At 37.0% G+C, this 23,938-nt stretch overlaps 3 protein-coding genes across 3 annotated transcripts in view; 1 reads left to right on the top strand and 2 right to left on the bottom strand.

Moving 5' to 3' along the window:
- The window catches only part of LOC139962580 (tubulin alpha-1 chain-like), a 15,565-nt gene extending 9,091 nt beyond the window's left edge, over window positions 1-6,474 (bottom strand). The window contains exon 1 of the mRNA XM_071962707.1: window positions 6,314-6,474. Within this exon, the coding sequence (XP_071818808.1) occupies window positions 6,314-6,316 (3 nt within the window). The 5' untranslated portion in view covers window positions 6,317-6,474. The remainder of the gene's footprint in view (window positions 1-6,313) is intronic.
- Window positions 6,475-11,021: 4,547 nt separating this feature from the next.
- The window catches only part of LOC139962641 (neurotrypsin-like), a 20,963-nt gene continuing 8,046 nt past the window's right edge, over window positions 11,022-23,938 (top strand). The window contains exons 1-3 of the mRNA XM_071962795.1: window positions 11,022-11,181; window positions 15,450-15,653; window positions 17,832-18,026. Of these exons, the coding sequence (XP_071818896.1) occupies window positions 11,070-11,181; window positions 15,450-15,653; window positions 17,832-18,026 (511 nt within the window). The 5' untranslated portion in view covers window positions 11,022-11,069. The remainder of the gene's footprint in view (window positions 11,182-15,449; window positions 15,654-17,831; window positions 18,027-23,938) is intronic.
- Window positions 19,926-23,938, bottom strand: part of LOC139962644 (uncharacterized) — a 4,787-nt gene continuing 774 nt past the window's right edge. Inside the window, exons 2-4 of the mRNA XM_071962802.1 lie at window positions 23,327-23,503; window positions 22,502-22,659; window positions 19,926-21,173 (exon numbers count right to left, since the gene is read on the bottom strand). Coding sequence (XP_071818903.1) covers window positions 21,098-21,173; window positions 22,502-22,659; window positions 23,327-23,413 — 321 coding nt within the window. The 5' untranslated portion in view covers window positions 23,414-23,503 and the 3' untranslated portion in view covers window positions 19,926-21,097. The remainder of the gene's footprint in view (window positions 21,174-22,501; window positions 22,660-23,326; window positions 23,504-23,938) is intronic.

Below are 23,938 nucleotides of genomic sequence, written 5' to 3'. Positions count from 1 at the left end.
TGAAGCCAATAGCAGAACAGTGTTGTTGTTGTTGTTGGAGTTTCTTTGTTCTGGTGACGTTGTCTTTGTTTGTGTTTCTTTGCTCTGATTTGTGTTTGTTTTAGTGTGTTCACTGGTTTTGATATATTATAATATTTAATTCACTGATGGCAGTAACGTTGATTATAGGTTGGGCGTATGGGGGCAGTGGGCGTGACTAGACGGGGCAAGGGGAAATTATGGTCCGGGGTTACCGTCCACTAGAAACAAATTCTAGAATATACAGTGAATTTATGAAAACTTCAAAAAGGGAGCAGGGTGACATAATTGTCCTTGGAACCCTGCGTAGCTCTAGACACCATTGTGGCTCTCGAGAGCCCTCTTGGCTCTCGACGCCCCTTGGCTTTCGACGCCCTCGTGGCTCTCGATGCCCCTAATATTTTGCATGTGGAAGCGGGAGGGAGGGGGTGAGGGGAATGACCTAATTTTTTTTTTTTGCTTCGTATGCGCTAACCTTTTGAAACATAACTTCGTAATGGAATGTTACGTCATAGAGTTCCTCCTTATTACTGAAACGGTAATCAATAATATGTACAAAAAAAATTTAAAAATTATTCGTGGAAGTGAAATTTATCCTTGACGGGTTATCGAGCAACTAAACAAGTGATGGACTTCTGTAAAAGCTTCATGGTTGTTCTGCCAATTAGAATTAGTATCTAAGTGGTAAGAAAATAAGCTTACAAATGATATTTTTCAATCTAACGTTTTTGATAGAAGTGAATGGTCAATACTGTTCTTTTATCTAAAAAAAATGTAAAAACTATAAACAGAAAAATACACTTTATATAATTTCTTATAGACATGCTTTATCAGCAAATTTAATTTCCAAGATTACTAAACACCAGCACTTTTTTCTTCGAACTATATTATTAAAACATCTTAAAAGTTCACATATGTATGAGATTAAATTTACTCTTTGAGACGAAATTTTTCAGTCGACGCTCGAGGTCGATAGATTCATTCAAGTGTGATTTAACTTTAGGTGAAAATTCTAAATAATTATGACCTTGGCTTCAAATCCAAAAGCTCATTGATAGTAATCACTTTCTTCACGTTTCACGGTGGCAGAAGGATAGGCTATGACAAGTTTCTCTTATCTTTTATAGCCAGTCGGGTATTATTTGTGCTTTCTTGTTTTCTTGGTTGAATAATAAGATAAGAAAAATACCATGGATCTGTTTAAAAGCAACTGTTATCATATTCAGAAGCTTGTTGTTTCTTATAGCTAACTCAGCGATAATGTTGACTCATCCAGGGCGGTAGCGCAGGGGGTACAGGGGCACGTACCCTTCAATTTTGTGAGAAAAAAAAACTAACATGTCTCCCTCTCCGTAAATACGAAGCTCCACTGATGTGATATACAACTGTACCCATTGTCCAGTTAAGTATTAAAATGCGTCTGGTCTATTATGTAAATAGTTAAAATAAATTTGTAATTTGTAATTTTTGCAAAATGCCCTGTTGTTGAAACATTAAGGACAAAATGGAATTTAGCAGTGCCATTTTTTGTAGAACTAATTATAATTTGAGAAATAGGACAATTACTCCAAAATTTTCGAATCGTACGTTTTAAAAATTCTTTCGTTTATAGGGCTGCCATATATATTCAGATTGTTGTTCCACAAAACCTACTTTAATTCATTTATTTACTTTTGAGTGATTATTTGTACATATAGTACATGCGATATTAAGCTTTATAACTCTCTACTGTTTTTCATATCCTATTTATAAGTATATACTTTCATGTATTTATACTGGATTTTTAATAAACTTGAAACTTGAACTATAAACATTAAAATACTGAACTTTGTAGTAGCAGAATACGCAAAGGATCAAATGATCCATTTCGCCGGTAACGTTTGAGGTAATTTAAGTTGTGATTTGTCTCCTGAAAGCAAAATCAAATGTCCTACTGCCCATCAAATCTTGTGCACATCCCCCCCCCCTTCATCTTCCCTCCCACACATACTCCATATTGAACTCTCTTCCGCCACCCATGCACTCATTTACATGAATGCAACTCCTATATAAACAATTTTGTCTCAATATGTATGAACACGGTGTGTAAGCATTTTACTTGATAAATACATCTTATTTGGACGAATCAAAAAACTAACCTCACGAATTTCCTGTGGTTTTGTCATCGTTGAGTCATCTCAAGAATACTTATTCACATTTCCTTTACTTTATCCACAAAACCGCTAGACATGTTGATAAGCCCTGCATGCGAGTGGATGAATCATGCATAATGCCGGATTTCCAGTCACTCTCTACAGAGTGGATTTCCAGTCACTCTCTACAGAGTGGTCGGGTGTATACATGTGTAATGTAGTAACACGTGTTAAACAACAAGGTTAGAAGGAGTATTTGTGTATACGTGATGACGTCATGGAAGATATATTTATGTGGATATGGTTCGAAACCTCTCCTACAGACAGAAAACATTATGTTGTTTATCTTCATGTCTATTAACAGGTGGCAAACGACTCTAAACGGAACATTGCATGTATAAGTGGGAAAACAGACACATTAATTTTAATTAAAGTAAAAGGGGGAGAACATTTAAGCAGGAAGAAAACTCTGTTACTTCCATACGACCTCACTCGCTGCACGTTTATTTGTTACGGTTTTATACGCCTAATGATACATGCACGTAAATGGGGCTTGAGTTTATTTTATGTGTTAAACAACTATCTTTGTAGCGTTGGAACGTTGACTATAATATATATATATTTTTTTCAATCCGGCCTATATGGATAAGTGCATAAGATGGATAAGTGGATAAGTGCAGTGTAATAATTAAAATATTCAGTACCGTACTAGTTAGTAGCTATGAATAATATTATATTTCTTTATTAATAATTTAATGATATGCCAGTTTGATAAATATTTCATATCTTTCCATTGAAACAAAACCTTCTCACTTCGGCCCACGGGTATCTCTACATTCGGACGATAACTAAACCGCACTTTTCGCTTCATTATTAATGGTGTAAGAAAGTGTCTACTCAACAACAACTAGTTTCCCTCATCTCTCTGGGTTGGCTTCAGATGTCGTGTCCGGATAGAGCAACGGTTGATAAGATATCCAGGATAAATATGTCCGAGTTACTGCATTCAATAAGGGTTCACGAAAGGTTTTAACAGAATCTCGACAGATTGACATAAATACGATATTTAAACAGACCATGACTTGATCCGATTAAAAGGAAGCCTCGTGGGCTTTTCAAGACGAAGTCAAAAAGACAATCAAAGATAAGCAGGAAGAATTCCATCAAAGACCAAACGGTGCGAATCTTCCAGAGGAACCATATTCGTTATCAGAACTTTTATCACCAAAATGGTCTGTTCGAGTTCGTTTCTATATATTTTTTCGCGTTCTATATATAATGTGTCCAGTAAGTGTTATGTGCTGTCGCATTGTATCTATCAACTTTTTTTTTTAATTTGTAAAATTGGAGACATTTCTTGTCTAGCGTCTTTAATGAACTTGTAGCGAATTGATAAAATATATCACCCTTCATGCATGCGGTAAAAGAGCAGATCTGGAACGGATAAGCTTTTGTAATAAATGTCTCGCATGAGCACTGATCAAAGTTTTACCAACCAATTCTCATCCGTTTTTCCTTAAAGAGGATCGGTTGACGATAAAATATGAAACTTTCACATTATCATAGAAAATGTCCAGGCCACTGCGGTTACATTATGAAAAGTTCTTTGGAACATTCGTAAGGATTTTAAGAAAACTAATGGTTAAACTTTTCGTTCGCAACGAAAATTGTTGTTTACTTTTATGTTCGAAATTTCGACTATTTTTTTTCGATGAAACACAAAAACTTACACAGTTGAGAAAAAGGAGAAATTTTAAAATAAAATAGTCGAAATTGTCAATGTCCCATCTGGGCTAGCGTAGAGTCTACAATACAGAGATTATTCTGGTAAAGACCCCAGAACTCTGCACCGTTTTTCTGCCAATTACTTTTTCATAACTTCCTACGTCACTGCATGTCACGATTCTGTATTGTAAACTGATATTTTGTGATGTAATATCATTCAGTACATCTAATGAGTATCATGGGTCTTTTGGCGTTCCATATTACTTGGATTCTCCAGTTGAATTTGTTGAAATGATTTACAATGATTCAATGCTAGTATACAGCTCCCCATTTATAGAGAACTAGGTAGCTAACCCTATACCGAGACGAATAAACCTCAAACGATACCTACGCTTATACCAAACACATGATCAATATTATATAAATGGATATCAGCTTAACTTAATCATCGATTATGAACCTTTAGAATTAAACTTCTTGGTACACTTAAGTCATAAATTACTTACACGTGATAGCCAAAGGTAAACTAGATCCCCAGTGACGCAGCGTAGCCTATATACTACAGGAACCATCTCTGGGGATCTGATCAACCTTTGGCTAAAAACGAGGGATGTATATAGAATAGAATCAGGACAAACTTTTTGAAACGGTTAATGTAAACATTATTCAATAAGATACGAAGACAGCCTAAAAAGTGGATAAAGATGGTTTTGTAGAGTGTAGGATATAGTTAAATAGTGAATACCACGATAGGTTAATATATTAATCATCCCAAAGAACAGCATCGTATCCATGGCATATACCTCAAAGGAATTCCATTAACAATGCGTGCATAGCTATCGGAAATGCGTTACAACTTTATGAGTGGTTTATCGCTTTCTTTCTTTATGTGATGACGTCATGTGTTGCTAAGCAATTTTCAGCTTCAGTTCTCTCTGTATAGATTTACAAGATTACGATGTGATTTTCGATATAGAAATCTTAAAGGCTCGCTTGCTAGCTTGATCTTGCACGTAGCATTTTATTTTAATCATATACCATGAACCATATTATAAATGCAAATTCCGTTTTGGTTATATGTATATCTAAGGTCACACATAGCCCAATTTGGTTTGTATATATCAATACAAGCTTGTTTGGTTTGGTTTCGAGCGAGGGAATTCTGCAGTGCGAATTGATTAGACTGGTTATTTTTATCTGTTATTAGTTAGAAATGCCGTCTAAATAGGACCCTCGGGGTGTGACGTCATATATGCAAACTGAAGACCTTCAATATGTTAGTTAGTTATAACATATCAAAAGGGTTCAATAAAATACAAGCCTTTTAATAATGATTGAACGGCCTTCCATAGAGTGAAAGCTAAAAAAAATAAAAATAAATTGTTAAACCTGTGCAATGTTTATATCATCTAACACCTATATCGATCCGTTAACACTGGCGGTAGTTGTGTACCGCCATGATTGCACCATGTGAGCCAGTTACTAGCCAAGAGTTCGATATTGGTTATCTGAGAATGTAATATATCCGTGTAAAGCATGCAAGTGAACGAGATATGACTGTATCCGTGCCTGCATGGTCACAGTATGAATAAAAATGAATTATTTTTTGCCTTATACCGTGTCAACCTATCCTTTCCTGTATATGTTGGTCCGTCGAAGGTCAGTATCCATTTCACTCAATCACCTTTTATGATATATTTCAATTTATATAGCAACAATATCAACTTCAATTAGTGAACAGTGAATTCTTCCAAGCATCACATATTATCACATTGGGTTCCCTTCCTCATTCCTCAGTCGCCCAATCTTCATGAGTCAAATAACATTCGCTTCCCCCATCCTATTCCCCCCTCCCTCCCCCCCTCCATCCCCCGTCTTCACTTCTCATTGCGAATACGTCCATGAAGACCTCTGATGTAGATATCACAATTAGAAAGTCCGTTGACCTAATTGCTTTAATAACTCATGTAGAGCTATTACAGGATTATGTCGACATCGTACACTGATGGTGAAAAGTTCACACCCTTGATTCTTGCACACGTTTCTTCTCATGATACATGTGACACGTGGGAAACATCTATCCTATATGATTACTAACACTAAATGTAGTATAACCTCGTACATTTACATCACTTTCGCGAGCGCAAAGCACATTGTAAACAATGAAATAATCATGATCTTCAAATGAAACAATACTTAATACTTCAAACCTACATTTCTAATGATTTGGAAACGTAATCATGATGGATGACTAATAAATGACATCCTTTAAAATTATATTATTCTCCATATCACAGTCACGTTTCATTTAATGCCTTTTTTATGTTATGCTCTAAATAATTACCATATTCCTCCCTCCTCATCCTCCCTCCTGTAGGCTCACATATTTCTCCAAAAAATAAGACAAGCTACCGAAGAAAAGGAAGAACTCAACTCACCATTTTGTCTTTGATGTCGTTGCTGTTATCAAAATTATGTGGAAAATTCCTTGGGATGAAGCAGCGAGCGCGGCTATAGCTTCTCTTCAGTTGATGCTTTTTCGATCTTGATGCAGCGAAAAGCTCCGTGATAGTGTCAGCGGCCGACGCCCAGGCAAAATAACGCACAGGCAGACCGAGTGGATGACATTACGACCTGATATGCATATGCATGTACTTAAATTGCTCTGTCCGTGTGACTGTTTGTGGATTAGAAAGAGAATTTTCACGTGTGTAGAGAATAAGCAAGCCTGTTGCAGTGTATAAGGTAAGTGTGGCCTTTGAAGATGTAATGTGCAAATCGTTAGCATTTATTAATATTATGGATCAAAGAGCGCGGCGCCGTTTTGATTTTTATTTAAAAATCGATAGATATATACAGAGAAATGACCAGATGTCGAATGTCAACTTCACAGGGGGGAAATATCTTTACAGGTTTTACATAATGGCTGTAAATTTAAATCTGACATTGCCGTAATGATTTTTATCAGATATTTATTATTTATTATTTTCTAACAGGATTTTACAAGTAAAAAGATGAAACAATATATATATATATATATATATATATATATATATATATATATATATATATATATATATATATATACTGGAAAACGTAAATAATACAATATTTATCACGCAAGCATTTGCTTTATTGGGATTTTTATTACAACTGTAACGTTTGATAATATATGCTTGCGATGGGTTTACCTAAGCCAAGGTTTTCACACAAGTAGTTTTATTTCTAACCTTCATGGAGTCTGTATACATCGGATTGAAATTCATATCTACTCTGTTTAAATGATAGAGTGAATAGTCATTTTATTTAAATTAATTAGTATATTAAAATGGCCTTATTAATAATGTTCCTCATAAGTAATTCAAATCGCCAGTGTGTGTGTTAATACAAGTATATACACGAGACGGTGAACAATTATTTTAAATACTGTCTTATCTATCGATTTGCTATTTTTAATTACTAATTGAATAAACACAAATAACTGTTTGCCATAAAACTTGAGTATTGACTGTTATATTTCACGGTTTTGTTTCTGTATTTTAAGATAGTGTGGTAGAACCATGGAGGATAGCCCCCCCCCCCTTTTTTCTACGTTTAAAGTTTATTACCAAAAATGAGCTACATACCGAAAAAATTGAAATGTGGAAAACGTTTTTATCATTTTTCGCGTAGAAGCATTTTTGCTCTTTTAGCTCTGTTTTCCATTTCGGTGGTATATATTGATAGTTGCCTACCCCTCACCCCCTCCCCATCCTCCATGCCCTTTGTGTGCTCTAAAGTATAGAAGCATTGAGTTGGACGGGAATGCAAAGTGTACAAGTATAAGTAGGCTAATCGATGTCATAACTATAATCTCAATATCATTTGGTTATTTAATATCAGCAGTTATTTTTACGACGCTTAAGCGGGAGAAGGGCTTATGGATTACAACTTACACGTCGGGTGGCTTCCAATTCAACATTTTAACTCAAATTTGGAATCTTTTCAATTTAGAAAGTCATTTCAGATGGGGAAACCGTAGATTGCTCTTGGATGAAAAACCCACCTTACTATATGACCCGGCCGGGAATCGAACCCCGAACCTCCCGATTGCTAAGCCTCATTGTTTCAAATGCCACCGCCTTTATCCACTCGGCCACAGCACCGGTGTGCACCATTTATGTAAAGAAAAGTTATAAAGAGAGATATTGATATTTTAATTCTGCCGTGTGAAACGACACACAACTTTTATGGAGGCTATAATCAGCAAATATGAATCAATCATCCGGATATATATGTTTATGACAGAAATTATTTATTTAGGCTTAATCGTTTTAGTATCGACCAAAGGGTAAATTTTATGAGAGCCATAGCATATATATGGATTATTTAGTATTTAAATAGTGCTGTTCAAAGATGACCGCATACTTCATCGGTGGTAAATCTGTTTCGATACGAGGGTAATATTGTTGAAATTTCGAAAATAAAATATATACTCTCTTAATTAAACAGACTGAAATTTTATTGTGATTAATCTGAATTGACTAGTCGAACTAAATTTAAAATCAAACACGTCTCATGGATTATTTAAAAGTGTATTACTTTATCAATCTGACATTTTTCGGTTCCTAGGATCCGTATACCTTCACATTGTTCTGACACTCTACACGATTGCCAAATATCAAAATGGCGGACTCCCATGTAAGGGGGAGGGCGGGCGGCTTGGGTCCTGTGGTCATTATTGTCCGTTTAGAGGTAGTTGACATTATTCTCATTCATGTGGCATTGTGCAGAATTATAGAGAAGTAAAAAAAAAACACTCGTGCGATTTTTGCACTGTGTAACCCTTGTCTTCATCAAAATTATGTTCGTAGCTTATTTCAAGTGCGCCAAAAAGAGAAATGGACTGTGGCAGCTCCACCCCACCCTACCACTCCACCCCCACCCCTCCAACGGGCCTTTTCCTGGCTCCGCCACTGCTAAATATAGTAAAAACATAAACTACGTGACTAAAAGCCTTTCCGAGTACTCGGCCTAAAAATCCTGGAAAAAAAACCTCTGATCTCTTTTTTTCTTAGAAAGTCTGAATCGATAGTTTAATTCACCAAAGCGTGCAATACACTGAGAAGTGAGAACCTTATTATTGGTTCTCAGTTCTCAAACCGTTACATGTACTTAAGATCGATCATATAAAACTGAAGCCAATTTTGTGTCGTTTTAATAAATGCAATTACTTCAGGTCATACGCGTATGGGACCGTCCCAATTGGGGAAGGGGGGGGGGGGTTGCCCGAAGTTTGAGACCTTGCCCTAAGTTTCGAAACTTACTACACGAGCCGCATGAACCATGCACGGTTGGGAGTATGATTTTATAAAACTTGACATTTGTAAGCAGTGGCCTACATAGAATAGTTGGCACCCGGGCGGATCCTTCCTTTGTCACCCGTGCAGGCGATGCCGTCCTGGGGAGGGGTCTAAGGGTGAGGGGTGTCACTTTTGGTTGATGTAAGGTGGCTTAGATGCAAAGTGGTGCTGTCTTTGGCAAAGCTTTGGACTAATCATTTGTTTAGGAATTCTCATTCTTATTTCTCATATTTATTTTTCTTCTTTTTTATTGTTGCCCGAATTTTGAGTCCCCTTTAAATTTGAGGCACAGTCTTCCCCATGCCCGCCCGCCCCCCCCCCCTTCCGTCATATACGCCAATGCTTCAGGTTAGTTGAATATCGACTGTATATTTCTGACCAAAATTAATTTCATACAGGTTAGAAATCACGAGAGGTCGTGAAGAATTTTTGGAAAATCACGGATGCTAACATTTTGGTCCATGATTTTATACCACTATTAACACGGGAATAATGGGTAGCAGCCTGGTCCAGCACCGAGAAAAGTTGTTTGCCTTACGCAAATTTGATTTTTCCGGTGTGCTGGGGGTGTAGAATCATGAACTATAGGAATCCTAATTGAAAGAGTATGGAAGAAATAAATACTCTTTTTATGAAAGTTTCTTCGGCGAGGCTTTTTTTTCCATGGAGTTTAGGAACAATTTTCAGAAAGGCAAATCGGAAACGTTCAAAACTTCAGACATTTTTCTCATCATTATTTCAAATGAAAAATTCCTAGTAAAGATAATCTTCTTCATTAATGTGAGAAGATACCTTATTCTAGTATCAAGATCAAGATCTAGTATCAAGGAACTCTGAACACAATACAGTATATTTATGTTTGGCACCAGTCTGCACGTTCATGGTCTCAAAAAATCTTATCTTCTCTGGAATGTATACTACCCCTTCCCTGCCATGGTGCCATCATGAGTCGGTTGCAAACGACCTCAGGGTCACGCCCTCTCCTAAATTTATCATTCTGCACTGAACGTGACCCCATTAGTAGTTCCTACAAACATTGATGGTGCGCATTGCGCATGTACCAATGTGCATGTTGGGTTCAAATAAATAAATGGATTAACTACTTCATGTCAATTTGTATCTCTCATTTTGATGGATTCAAAAGTTTTTCAGTTAACACCCAGCTCTTACTTTTACTTCTTGTAAAGCAATGTATGCAGTATGGTGTGGACAGGGTGCCATTCCTCCCTAAATTTTAAGCGCGTAAAATGACGTTACTACGCTACCGTTTCTCGGTATCTGATAGGTCAAGAGCGCAATTCAGAATACTTTAAAAATTTAAATTTAAATATTAGTAACGAACTACGGAAAACTGACTGAAAATTATGAACAATGGATAAAAAGCAAAGAAATTTGTGACTGGAACGGAATTCTAATCAGTTATTTCAGGGTTTGCAACCATGCGTTCACTGGTTCCAATCTCGGTTTAACCTCTCTTTTTCTTTCTTTCTTTCTTTCTCCCCCTCCCCCTCCCCTCCCCTCACCGCCCCCCATTATTTTACATTCACTTAAAGACCGTATATATACCGTATATATGTAAAACATGATGCATATTCATGAGGCTTAATTCATGCAATAAAATATACCAACTTGCAAAATTTTTCCTTTGCTTTATAAAACATCCGAGGAGAACTTGTAAGTGATAATGGAGCATAAGGCATACCATAGATTTTCTCACCGAGGTTGGCGGACTTTGATCCTCAAATACCTGATATGGTGTTTATATGGAGCAGTGTACATGTATATCCGCAAATTCACCTTGTCGTGTTATCAACAGTTTTTATATCATATATACATATATATATATATATGGATGTATAAATGTATTTGTGAATCAACTACCAATATGGTTGTGTTTTGGAAAGGGATAATTTGTGTGATTATTTCTTTTGAGTTAAGTGTATGCTTGTTAGCAAATGGAATTGGTGAGTTATCATTTTCTGCTTTCTCTAAATAATGTTGTTGTGGGACTACTTCGTGTTTCTCAAACAGTTTCAAAACTGTTGTAGTAACATGCAGGTTTAGCCAACTTAATGATATCACAACGCCTTACTTCTGCAGGGTGAAAACATGTGGGCAGTACACATCGAAGGCAATTGCCAAAGTAGGCCTATAGCAAAGTAATCACCATCTAACCGTATAAAAGTACGTACTTTGGGGCAAATAAGGGATTATAAGGATTGAACAAAAGTACGAGATATTCAACTCTTATATCCAATGATATCAGTGGCGGAGCGTTCATACAGTCAGGGGGCGGATGCCCCCCCCCCCCCTTGACGGACTCAAATGGACTGCTGGCACCTTTTTCAGCTTTTTACCACTTTTTACTTATTCGCGATTATTTACTTTTTTATTGCGTTCTCATCTCTCATCATTTTGTTGGCGATGACACCTATTTATTCTTCGTTTATCTGCAAATTAGCAAGGCCAGGAAAGGGTCATTTCCTGCGATCTAGGAGGTATCTTTACTCAAAAAAAATCTGTACGCTAGGCGCCAACCTGAGGTGGCGCTCCGCTTAGATAGTGTCGAAAGCGCCCCTACAGACCATTCTCTCCCCGCTTGACCAATACCCCTAGCTGGGCCAATTAATGATATTATTAGTTTCCGGTTGCTAAAAGTGCGGGTGGAGGGGGGGGGGGTGGTGTGGGGGATTTCAGTAGCCCGAACTGTAGAGGGACGTCATTAGTTTGTCGCAGGTTACTTCCTCATCCCGGAATTATCTGTTATATACCAGTTTCCAGTTGGTTAGCCTCATGATAGAGTAAGGCAACATATGTCACCAAAAAAGAAATAGCATTGTTCGATACAGATGGCAAATGCCTACGGTCGAATTACGACCTTCCTTACCGGTCTCGAACCTCTGGACATTCAATCAGCGTCCATATCCTATAGTTGGTTAGGGTGTCCGCCTATAAAGCGGGAGGCCCGGGTTCGAATCCCGGCGGAGATTGGAAGTTTTTTCACTGTTCTGGATTTTCCAACTCATTACAATTTCAATTATATACATATATTAATATACATACACAATTAATAGATTGCCTCCATAAACTGTTAAGGCTACAAACTAAAGGATACATAAAGGAACTTATGAAAGATGGTTAATTATGTTGTTCAAGGGCGGGTTTTCTATTTATTTTTCATTACTTTCTTAGTTTTAGCTATATTCGTCACTTGTTTACCACGTTGTGGTTCCCACTTTGCTGTCCTGGTCTTTATTGTACCAAAACGTTCTGACATAGGCGTACGAGGCGGGGGGCAGGGGGGCAGACTGCCCCCCCAAATTTCCAGAGGACAAGAAATTCGGGCAAAAGTCTTGAAAAATTCGGGCAGCCTAAGAGGAGAAAAAAAATATATATATATATTTTTTTCTCCTCTTAGGCTGCCCGAATTTTTCAGGACTTTTGCCCGAATTTCTTGTCCTCTGGAAAAAAAATTTGGGGGGGGCAGTCTGACCCCCGCCTCGTACGCCTATGGACAGCAACGTTACAATTAGTTGCACTGAGACCGTCGGTATAATGCGCTATATAAATAAGTTATTTGAACAAAATACGTTGTGTAAATTGAGCACGATAAATGCAAAAATGTTTGCAGACAATGGTAAGGACTATTAGCAAAACAAATCACAGGAAATTTGGAAACGCATCATTGACTGCTTTCAGCATGAAACTTCTTTGTAACGCCGGGGAGTGTTTTTAACCTTCTACTTTGCGGTTGATTGTTATCATTTATTTGTTTTGAAACAAATTCAATATACAAAGGATTGGAAGGAATGTTGGTTCTTTTGAGAAGTTGCGTTTTTTTTTAAAGAAAGAAAGAAAGATATTATTCCAAAAAGTACGAAAACATGTTATTGGAAACCTGCTCAAATACCGAATCCTGTGTCGTTGTACTCTTGTTTACACAATTTACACGTTGACACTGAGGGTTATATCTACGATTTGTGCAAACAGATGAATATTTCTTTTCAACTCCCTGGTTTAAAGTTGCAGGTAAAACGGCATGTCTATTAAGTGTTTATATGAATGAGGAATTGTTATAACGGAACGCCATTACTCTTTTAGAGATGTGTAACCATTTTCTTTAAAACTTTCCTAGCTTCCAAAATTGTTATTATTTTGAATTCTTATACATGAACTCATACTTTCATTTGTGGCTTCATCATCTGTTACTAACAGTGTGTTCAAATTTGTTGTATCACAGTGTTCTTGTGTTTAATTGTTTCTACCTGGTAAGTTGCAACACATAATTTAAAAAACAAAAAAGCACCTACGGTTACAGTTTACCGTTAATCAATGAATCACAGGTAGGGATGTGTCTGTTGTATAAAGCTTTACAAGATTGATTGCCCTACACAACAAACAATAACAACACCACTGAACTGAACAATGTGGCAACAAACACGTATTTAATGTAGATCCCACCCGTACAGTATACCCACAAAGAAATGTGTAATACCCACACGTTTATAGTATTCGAGTCCAGTTTTCTGCACTCGGACTTTAGACCAATTCCAATTTGGTATATCATCTTGCTTGGCAGATCTCTTATTTCTGAAGTTTACTCTTTGAGTGTCCAGAATGAGCACTTATGTAAGGAGTCAATGCAGTCTTACACATTTAGCCACACATACATTGAATATATATGAAATATGAATATATATGCAGTAGCTTGCCCGAATCTTTTTCAAATTTTTGCCCGACAATTCTATGATTTTCTTTATTTAGCATCATGATGCCCGAATATTTCCGTGTAACACCACCGTAAGCGCAGTTCATCTGGGCTCCCACGCTTTTGCTCGATCAATTTTTTTCTAACTAGTCAATTGTTTACCTGGACAAAGGGTGGCGGAACCGGGGGGCACAGGGGGCACGTGCCTGAGGTGCCTCAAGTTAGCAAGAGGCCAGGGAACCAGAATGAACACTCGGGAAGGGCCGTTTCCGGCCATCTGAGGGGTTTGTTAAACCAAAAATTTTCTAGTACGCTCCGCGCCAACCGATGGTGTCGCTCCGCTCAGATAGTCGTGCATACAACGTTGCAAATCCTGGCTAAGCCCGTGACTTTTAATGAATTTCTGTGGGGCAAACTCAAAGCTATTTTGAATGGAAAAAATTTGTTAAGATATTAACAAGAAAAAAAACTTTAATTCGGAAGATTCCTACATTAGCAACTAGCATGATTTCACCTCATTTTGTCTCAAAAGAAAAATTGTTCTTGGTTTCCCAATTTGCGAATTGGATATTGCAGTGCTAGTATGCATATTTTCCTTTGGGGGGGGGGGGGCGTTGATGGAGTGATGTGTATACACAAATATGATAATGCAATAAGAGTTATAAAGGGTACTAAATATAAGGCTGCATCAGTCCAATCGAATTTCTGCAAAGTGCCCTTTGAATTGATGTCGGTGCCCCCCCCCCCCAGATTAAAAGTGCTTCCGCCGCCCTTGACCTGGACATCCCCAACATGAGTGTTAATAAGAAACATTTTCTTTTTCATGGATGGGGTGGGGGTGCAGGTTTATCATATTCTTTGTTATATTTTATACTTTTTTTGTGAGACAAATTGCAGTCTCACCCGACACAGCGACATTATCCCGCCTACGTGTCGTTGAACAATGTATGTTTTCCTGGAGGTAGCTGAGTACTATGTTAAAATAATAAATAAGGTAACTAAATAGGAGCTTAAAAAATATACTGTCCCATTTTTCCCTTCAAAGTGATGTTACCTGTTTTTCTTCTTCTAATTTACCAAATTTTTGGGGAAGTGTAAATTTCTAAAACGTGAGATTATAAAATAAAGAATGTTTAGATGCAACTTGCAAGGCCTCAGAAGTGCCGTTTCCGGCAATCTGAGAGGCATTGTTTGCCAAAAATTTTCTTGTACGCTACGTGCCAACCGATGGTGGCGCTCCGCTTAGATAGTGTCACAGGAACTTTCGGGCACAAAAAGTTCTGCCCCCCAAACTGAAATGGTCCCGTACGCCTATGCGTTCTGAGAGCTATTCCATATACTTAAATGTATAATAATGTAATGTGACTGTACATAATTTTCATCATAACTGCAATGAAAACTCATCCCCACCCTCTTCCTCCCCCACCCTCTTCCTCCCCACCCTCTTCCTCCCCACCATATCCATCCGCCTCCTCTTCATCCAAAGATTTCCATACAATGATTTCGATATTTTGGTTTTTACAGATAGTTTACAAGATTGTGCCGACCCACAAGTGAGGGATTTTGTTAAATTTGATGACGTCAGCAGAAATGACATCAGTCGAACAATCCACTTACATTGCGAAGAGCATCACTCTTCCTTAGGAGAACATAACAGCACATGTACATATGACGTAATCACTGGAGAGACAACATGGCTGCCGAATCCTTCCGAATTTATTTGTTTTGGTAACTATCCGACTTTACTCTAAATTTTCAATGTATATAAGACAGGATTTAAACAGTGTTTCACTCGCAAAAGTTTAATATAGATAATAATGTGACCTGCATCTCTGTAAAGCCTATTAGATGAAACCTCAAACCCTGTGTATTGACTTATATTTTCTAAAGCGATGGGGGTGTAGGTTGGGCCCCTGATATACTATTTGTCTCCCTATCTTCGTTATGCTACTGTAGTCAGACTACTGCATATGAAGGATCAATGAAATAGCTTATATCATTATGTCATTAATTAGTGTCTCATTGAATAATAATTAACCACTCGTGGCTCACGCGTTGTATAAGGAGCCATTGAAAACGAAAGAGGGCAAGAACTGACCTTTGTAATTACTAAGCCTTGTTTGATGAATCATCATAACAATTATCTATATTAAAGAAATATCAACTATTTTATCAGTGATCCAATTACCTTACACTAATTAACAAAATTGATCCTGTAAGTTGCGCTATGTAGTGTAAACTTAATTAGGTTTCATACTTTTAACATTATATTAACATTGCAATACGCAATGGCGATTTATCATAGTGCATACCATGCAGTAGACACTCTAGTACAAGTACAACAACACGAGTACGAATACAAATAGAAACATCCCTGGCGGGTGGGAGGGAGGGAGGAACGGGCGAGTATTCTTCCCTCTATGGTTGTCTCAAGTTTCTTCATCAGTTAAGGAGAAAGCAATTGGGATATAGGAAATGATACTAACAATTAGGATATATGATATAATATTAACAATTGGGATGTAGGATATATTACTAACAATTGGGATATATGATATTATACTAACAATTGTAATATAGGATATCATACTTACAAATGGGATATAGGATATAATACCAACAATTAGGAAATATAGGATATGATACTAAAAATTGGGATAAAGGATATGATACTAACAATTAGGATACATGATATGATACTAACAATTGGGATATAGGATACGATACTAACAATTAGGATATATGATATGATACTAACAATTGGGATATAGGATATGATACTAACAATTGGGATATAGGATATCATACTTACAATTGGGATATAGAATATGCTACTAACAATTGGGATATAGGGTATATTACTAACAATTGGGATATATGATATGATACTAAAAATTGTGATATAGGAAATGATACTAGCAATTGGGATATAGGATACGATACTAACAACTGCAGGATATAGGATATATTATTAACAATTGGGGTATAGGATATGATACCAACAATTGGGATATAGGATATGATACTAACACCTGGGATATAGGATATGATACTAACAATTAGGATATAGGATATCATACTTACAATTGGGATATAGAATATGATACTAACAATTGGGATATAGGGTATATTACTAACAATTGGGATATATGATATGATACTAACAATTGTGATATAGGAAATGATACTAGCAATTGGGATATAGGATATGATACTAACAACTGGAATATAGGATATATTACTAACAATTGGGATATAGGATATGATACTTATAGTTGTGATATAAGATATCATACTTACAATTTTGATATAGGATATGATACTAACAATTGGGATATAGGATATGATACCAACAGTTGTGATATAGGATATGATAAAATCAATTGTGATATAGGATATCATACTGGGTGGCGAAGATATGACTTTTTACGTCAAGTTGAGTCATGGTAACGCCAGGGTGAGTGACGTCATCATGGTAACCGTTAGCTTCTCAAGTGAAGTGCATTCGCTCGGTGTACGACATAGACTACTCGCTATGATCCATTAGTCTCTGGGGTAACAAAAGGGTTTGTCTGACTTGAAAAAGTAACTCTCCAACGCACCCCCCCCTCTCTCTTTCCTGGGTTTGGGTACCAGATATGAGGTTTTCAGTTTTACATATATTTTTGGATCCATAGCTTTATGAAGTTTATAAACTTCCCTAGTATTTCTTTTGTTTGCACTTGTGAAATGCTCCAAGCTATATGATTTGCCTGCATGCGTGCTCAATATCTTTATAGTCATCAAATATCTCTCTGGGGTAACTATACAGGCGCCAAAACGTTGATTTTCCTATATGGTAGTTCTTTGTATATTTTTCATCCGTTTTGTTCTCATTTCTTTCTTTTTTTTACCTTGTCATTGTAGCTTTCTGCACTCCACCAGCTGATATCAATGAGCTGGTGACAGTTCACAACCAGACGCAATATGACGTACAACTTGTCCAATTGCAGTGTCCACATTACTATACGTCATCAGGAGGCAGTATGCTTACCTGCATTTATAATGGTACAACCCAACAAACACACTGGGAGCCGGACCCACTTGACTTTCATTGTCATAGTCAGTATATACTCTTCTTAAAACTATTTAACTGATTAATTAATTCTGTATTTCCCTCTTTCTGATATCTTTTGCATTTTATATTTAATTTTCTTGTACGATATACAGATTTATAGTGCGGAGTACCCACAGGATAAATACGAGTTTCCGTAGAATTCCAATCGAAATTATTACAAATTTGTAACCACAAGTGCGAAAATGTTGCGTTAGTATCTAAAACAGGTTTCACTAATTTCTCGAGTACAAAGACAAGTACATATCCATGGTGATAAGGGTTGAGCCTGCGAGTACAAATAACTATCATGATACTGCGTGTGTTGTTGACTCGAGTCGCTGACTTGGACCCGAGTTCGAATTGAGTGGAATTTTCCTTGACTTGAAGAAAATGACTTGGGACTTGACTTGAGAGAAAATGGCTTGGTTACAACTCTGCTATGCTAGAGTACAAGTCTGACGATACGAAATTATGCATGTTATTATGTGTCCTATTGCCATATGGCCGGTGTGACAGTACAGAGTGTCCCCCTGTACAAAGTGTCTCCGCGGACACTTTGTACCAGCATATTTAGTCCGGTCGGACATTATCTGCTGAAAATTGTGTCCCACCCTCACAGCAAATATAGTCCCACCGGACGAAATGTCCTGGTACAGAATGTCCGCAAATACTTCATAGCATATTTTGTCCCGCATAAAATTTAAGCATTTCGATATTCAAAAGGCAATTGAGTTCATTATATCAATAATTAGAGCAGATGCATACGTCAGAGTTAAATGTTACAGGAAATAAATGAGACGTTGTGCGTTGCTGCAAAACAAAAAATAGAACGAAAAAAAAAAGAAGAAAAAGAAACAAGTCTTCCATCTGTAGAAGATGTTAATCATGTTTTTGTTGTGATTGCTGCTATGTTATCCTCCGTATATGTTGCATTTTGTATTCGGCAACTACATTGCGTTCATAGTCATCTTTACAGAGGGAGAGATAGTATAAACCTAACTCCCCCCCTCCCAACGGAGGGCGGGTACGGGATAGGGAATGCAACAGCTACAACAAAATATGATAATTGCAGAGGTAAAATATTACGAATTTTAGGAGTCCAAACTTCATTTTTTCCGTATTTCCCTAACACACAGTGGGTAAGTTTTGGCAAGTATGGTAACTGTACTTCATGGGTCTACGAGAGTTGCCTAGCCAATATGAAATTTCATCCGTGCGTAAAGCTCATTATAGGACGGGAAGTTACTGAGAGTGTTTTCAAGTTACATCCTAAATGAAATCGACAACGCTGTATACAAAGCTCAGGCCCATACACATAATTTTGAGTGCAAGGATAAGGGAGGGGGGGAGTTGGGATGGTAAGTTATCGAATTTGTGTCCTGGGGAGGGGTCTTAAGTCTGTGACCTATCTGTGATGAGTTCCAAAATATTTTTGTTTGCTAATAAAAACCGTGAATTAGCTGGAAGATACTTCTCTGACCTTGAAAATGTCAACACTGCCCCAACCCTCCATATGGGCTTGACACCTATTTATTGACTTTCATTACTACTTTATTGTTTACTTTTTAACCGTTCCTTATTTTTGTCACTCAATCGTCGAGTCAAGGTTTTCTCCCTCTCAACAGGGTGGAAGGCCATTCCCCCACCCCTGCCCCCTAAGCCCGTTGTGATGGCCATGCGCGAAGCAAATCTTCATTTGTATAGACAAATGGCATTCCAGGCAATTCCAGTGATAATGGTTCGTTGTTTCTTATTATGAAGGTTCTTATTGGACAAAAGTTGTTCAAATTAGAAAAGATGTATTAGACAATATTCTCTTCAAAAGAGCTGCAAAACATACAGGAAACAAAACAAAGCCAAACAAGGGAAAGAATAAAGCAAATAGGACAGAGCAGGATGCAATATGCTAGATTTGTTGTCTCATCATGTTTCTCACACTTTAAATATGTCATTCTTGTAGAGAAAAGTTTGTTTAAAGAAAGTTAATATAGTAAAAATCAAAACATGAAATTGGATGATAGTCATGCACAAACACAATATTCTGAATCTATATCAGACTGGGCAAAGAGTGAAAAAATGATTATACATGGGATCAGGGAGCCAGGAGCCGGGGGGGGGGGGCACTGTCTGTACATACTATTTTTAAAATGGCATCCCATATCTTTTTATAGCAAGGTTAACAATAAACAATCTCAATAAATAGTATTGATAACATACTAACACATCATACATCATATTTAAGTGATATGGCCGGTGTGTATCGGTTTATAGCATATCGAGTGGTGGTTGTGGAACGAGAAAATGTCCCTCTGATGTTGTGTGCCCACCCCCACTTCCTACCCCCTGCATGGGGAAATTTAACTGGAATGATGACTCTCCCTTTGTAGCTCTGATGCAACTAAAGATAATCCATGCTTTCTAGAGCATCCTTCAAGCAGGGAGGTATTGCTTGATTAGAATGATATACTACTGTCACTCTTCTTCAAACAATATGTACTTGAAACTCTCATAATCCACATGAAGAACATCCTCGTTAGAGTTTGGTAAAGACCTCAATAAAACCATGCAGAAGTTTCCCTATTAGAATTCCCCCCTTGAACTGCTTTCCACAAACAGTAGGATTACCTATAAAATGCTTTAATGTGCAACTTGATACCGTCAAAAGTTAAATCTTGATTGTAAATTACAAAATAAAATAGCTGATTCTCATGTATCCAACGGGTTTTTCGTTAAGACTTTACAGAAATCCATAACAGCAAAAGTTACAACAGGAAGCAGAATATGGTCGGTTATATGTTTTACTATGAGAACTTATCTTGAACACAATTTCCAGAACCAAGAAACACGCCTTCGTATTTGTTATTTAATGAAGTAATGAGGTGATAGAGAATTTCGAGCGTAACAACCCTTCAACTTGAACTGCAAATATATGGATTTCCACCGAACGACTGGCAGTGAAAAGTCAATGGCCTCTCTTTGCTTAAACATATAGCAGCCGACGAAGTTTTCTCTCATGATATGTTAGAGTGAAAGACAAGATTATTGTCGGTAACAAGTTAACTGCTAAGAAAATCGTCTAGACATGTCTTCCGTTAACTTCATACATACTCCCTCCATTGGTGGTCAGAGATGAGATATCAGTACAACCAGATCTGTGCAAAATAAAAGTTGAAAGAAATATTATGAGTAGTGAATGCCACACTGTAAGTCATATATAAAATAAATTATCATCTTGAAAGGTTATGTGTAAGCTCCACTACAAAGATAATTAACATTCACCATATTGGTTAAGTGTAGACTGTATAGTGTACAACTGAACTATGCTTAGGCATTGAGTTAATTGGATGATCTTTTATTGTGACACTTACATGTTTATGGGAATACTGGGTCCATTTTTTTAATTGGAGATTGCATGTCATAATTTTGGCGCTATATTGTACAGTTCACTACCAAACCTGAAAAGTTTTAACCACATGAGCCAATACAACATTTGTGACATATTAATGAAATTTAATATCAGAAATTTATCAAATTAGCTTAAGCTAGGATACAACAGAAGTTTGATGCCTTTTGGTGCTCTATTGATGTATGTGTGCATGGTATGACTGTTTAATGCCGATCAAACATTAATTGTCCTGAATCAGGATCCATGGGGGTTCAAAACACCCTCTCTATGACCCAAATGCAAAACCAAATAATACTAGCTAACCATTATTATGGTAAAATGTACTATTATACATCATTTTGCGTCAAGAGACCTAAACATTGCCCTATTTTGCCAAAAAAGAGGGTCCCTCTCCCAGGTTTCAGGAAATATCCCCCCACCACACACACAAACACATTTAGCAATTTTCCACAACAGATCTAACAGAGAAATGGTACCAAAACTCAGTTGATACATTATCTCTCTTATCTTGTCGAAGTTCCTGTCAAAACAGCCAATTAGTAATAAGTTCACACTTTCTAAACAGAAAAGTTCCCTGTGGTTACAATATCAAACTGTCCAACACCTTTTTGAAAAACAACACACAAAAGGTGGTGTCTAGCTGTGGAATGTGGTCTTAATTATTTACTCATCATTTGTTTGAACAAATAAACTGTGTCTGCTGCAGTGAAACATGTCCAGCCAAAATCACTTTTTGGGGATGTAAATTAAATGACGACAATTGTCAGGCTATATGCTACTTAAAAACCAGAGGTGGAACCTCTGCAAGTAAATATAGGACAAAAACTACTTACATATAAACTTGTTAATGGGGACTTAACCTGCAAAGATTTACAGTACACTTTCTCGGTTCTCACCTACCTTTGTGACCTTTCCGTATGCTTAATACCTATTTGGAAATGAGTTATACTCAAACACAGCATTCTGCCATGCACTACAAGTTATTTGCATGGTACAAATAACAGATATGATGCCATTCATATTGGAACTAGTTACTAACTACAGAAAATTGTTCACTTTTTAAGACATGCTTACCTCATCATCACATCAGTAATGAAATAAGAAGTTGATGCTGCAGTCTTGTCAGGCACTGCCTTAGTCTCAGGCCACTTTGAATAGAAGTCAGACAGTGTTATCATGTACAGTCGATTGGCAGCTGTCACTGGTAGAGGACCAATAAGATCAACACCAACCTGTTAAGAAAGAAGACAGCATTTAGGTGCTAATTTAATTTTTTTTTACAAGTTGCAGGCTTTGCCTTGACTGTTGTTCTATTCCATTGCTTCATGCTGTACACAGATCTAGATAAAAACAGTGGGATATCTGATCGAAACAGGGTGTTGGTGGATTTAGGCCAATTATTTTTACCTTGCAAATATGAAAATGTAACTTACACCATACTGTACCATATATTTACAATCGCTTCAACCACTAAACCAGTAAAATGATACGCCACTTTTTGCAACTTACAATTACATGCCTATATTGATGGTTGCTCTGCAGTTAGGCCAGAGTGTGGCTTAAAAGTTTGCTGTATAGGCCCTAAATATGCCAAATTTTCACTTTGGACAAAATTCTGTAAGTATGTTTATATCCCTGAAGGAAATTTACCTCACTGGGACATTCAATCATCTCGTGTCATCATTTAGAATGTCTGAGCACAATTTAAAGGGTTATTACCCCCAGAAAAGTACTTTTTGAAAACTTCTAGCAACTAAAGTGGCCAAAATTTAGGGCCAATACAGACTACCGTTAAACTTGTAAATGTTTAATTTGTCCAGAAAGAATGACATTAACTAAACTAAACCTTCACTGCATACTGCGGACATCTTGTGCAATTAAAACAGATTGAATATTTACCTGTTTCCATAATCCAGTTACAGGAATGCTATGGCGACTTGTTCGTAGGTCTACATGACAATGACGCTTTGACATCCTGTTGAGCATAACTTGTTACATCAACGTTGATAGTTTTCCAATAGAATCTAGACAATAGACATAGTCTGTTGTCTGGTTTATCTATGCAAAGATGAACACCTTCAAAGAAATAAGAAAATTCATGATCAAAGGAGATCATGTTTTTTTGCCCCCCCAAAAAAAAACCACAAACAAACACACACAAATATATGGGCTGCAGAATTGGTAGTTCTAGCTGAAGTGCCTTAAAATTGAATTACAACTCTATATCAGTGTTTGAAATGGAATATTCCCATTATTGTACACATTGCTTGGCCACAATTGGGGTCTATAGATATTTAAGAAGTTTTCTTCTGCAGTGAGGTTTGGCATGTAGAGAATATGCCACACCTAAAAAAGTACTATCAGGCCTTCAATATCTGTTCTTACCAACCAATATTAATGAACGGGAATTTATTATGTACAGTATTAGTGCCACTTTCCTCTAGAAGTAGGCTCGGCTATATGCTATAGTCCAATAATTGCATTTATAGTGTCCCATGCATGCAAACCAGA

This window comes from Apostichopus japonicus, chromosome 21 (assembly GCF_037975245.1).
Source record: "Apostichopus japonicus isolate 1M-3 chromosome 21, ASM3797524v1, whole genome shotgun sequence".
Classification (NCBI taxonomy): domain Eukaryota; kingdom Metazoa; phylum Echinodermata; class Holothuroidea; order Aspidochirotida; family Stichopodidae; genus Apostichopus; species Apostichopus japonicus.
Note: the sequence above shows the minus strand (reverse complement) of the source record. Positions and strands in the feature narration are given on the sequence as shown.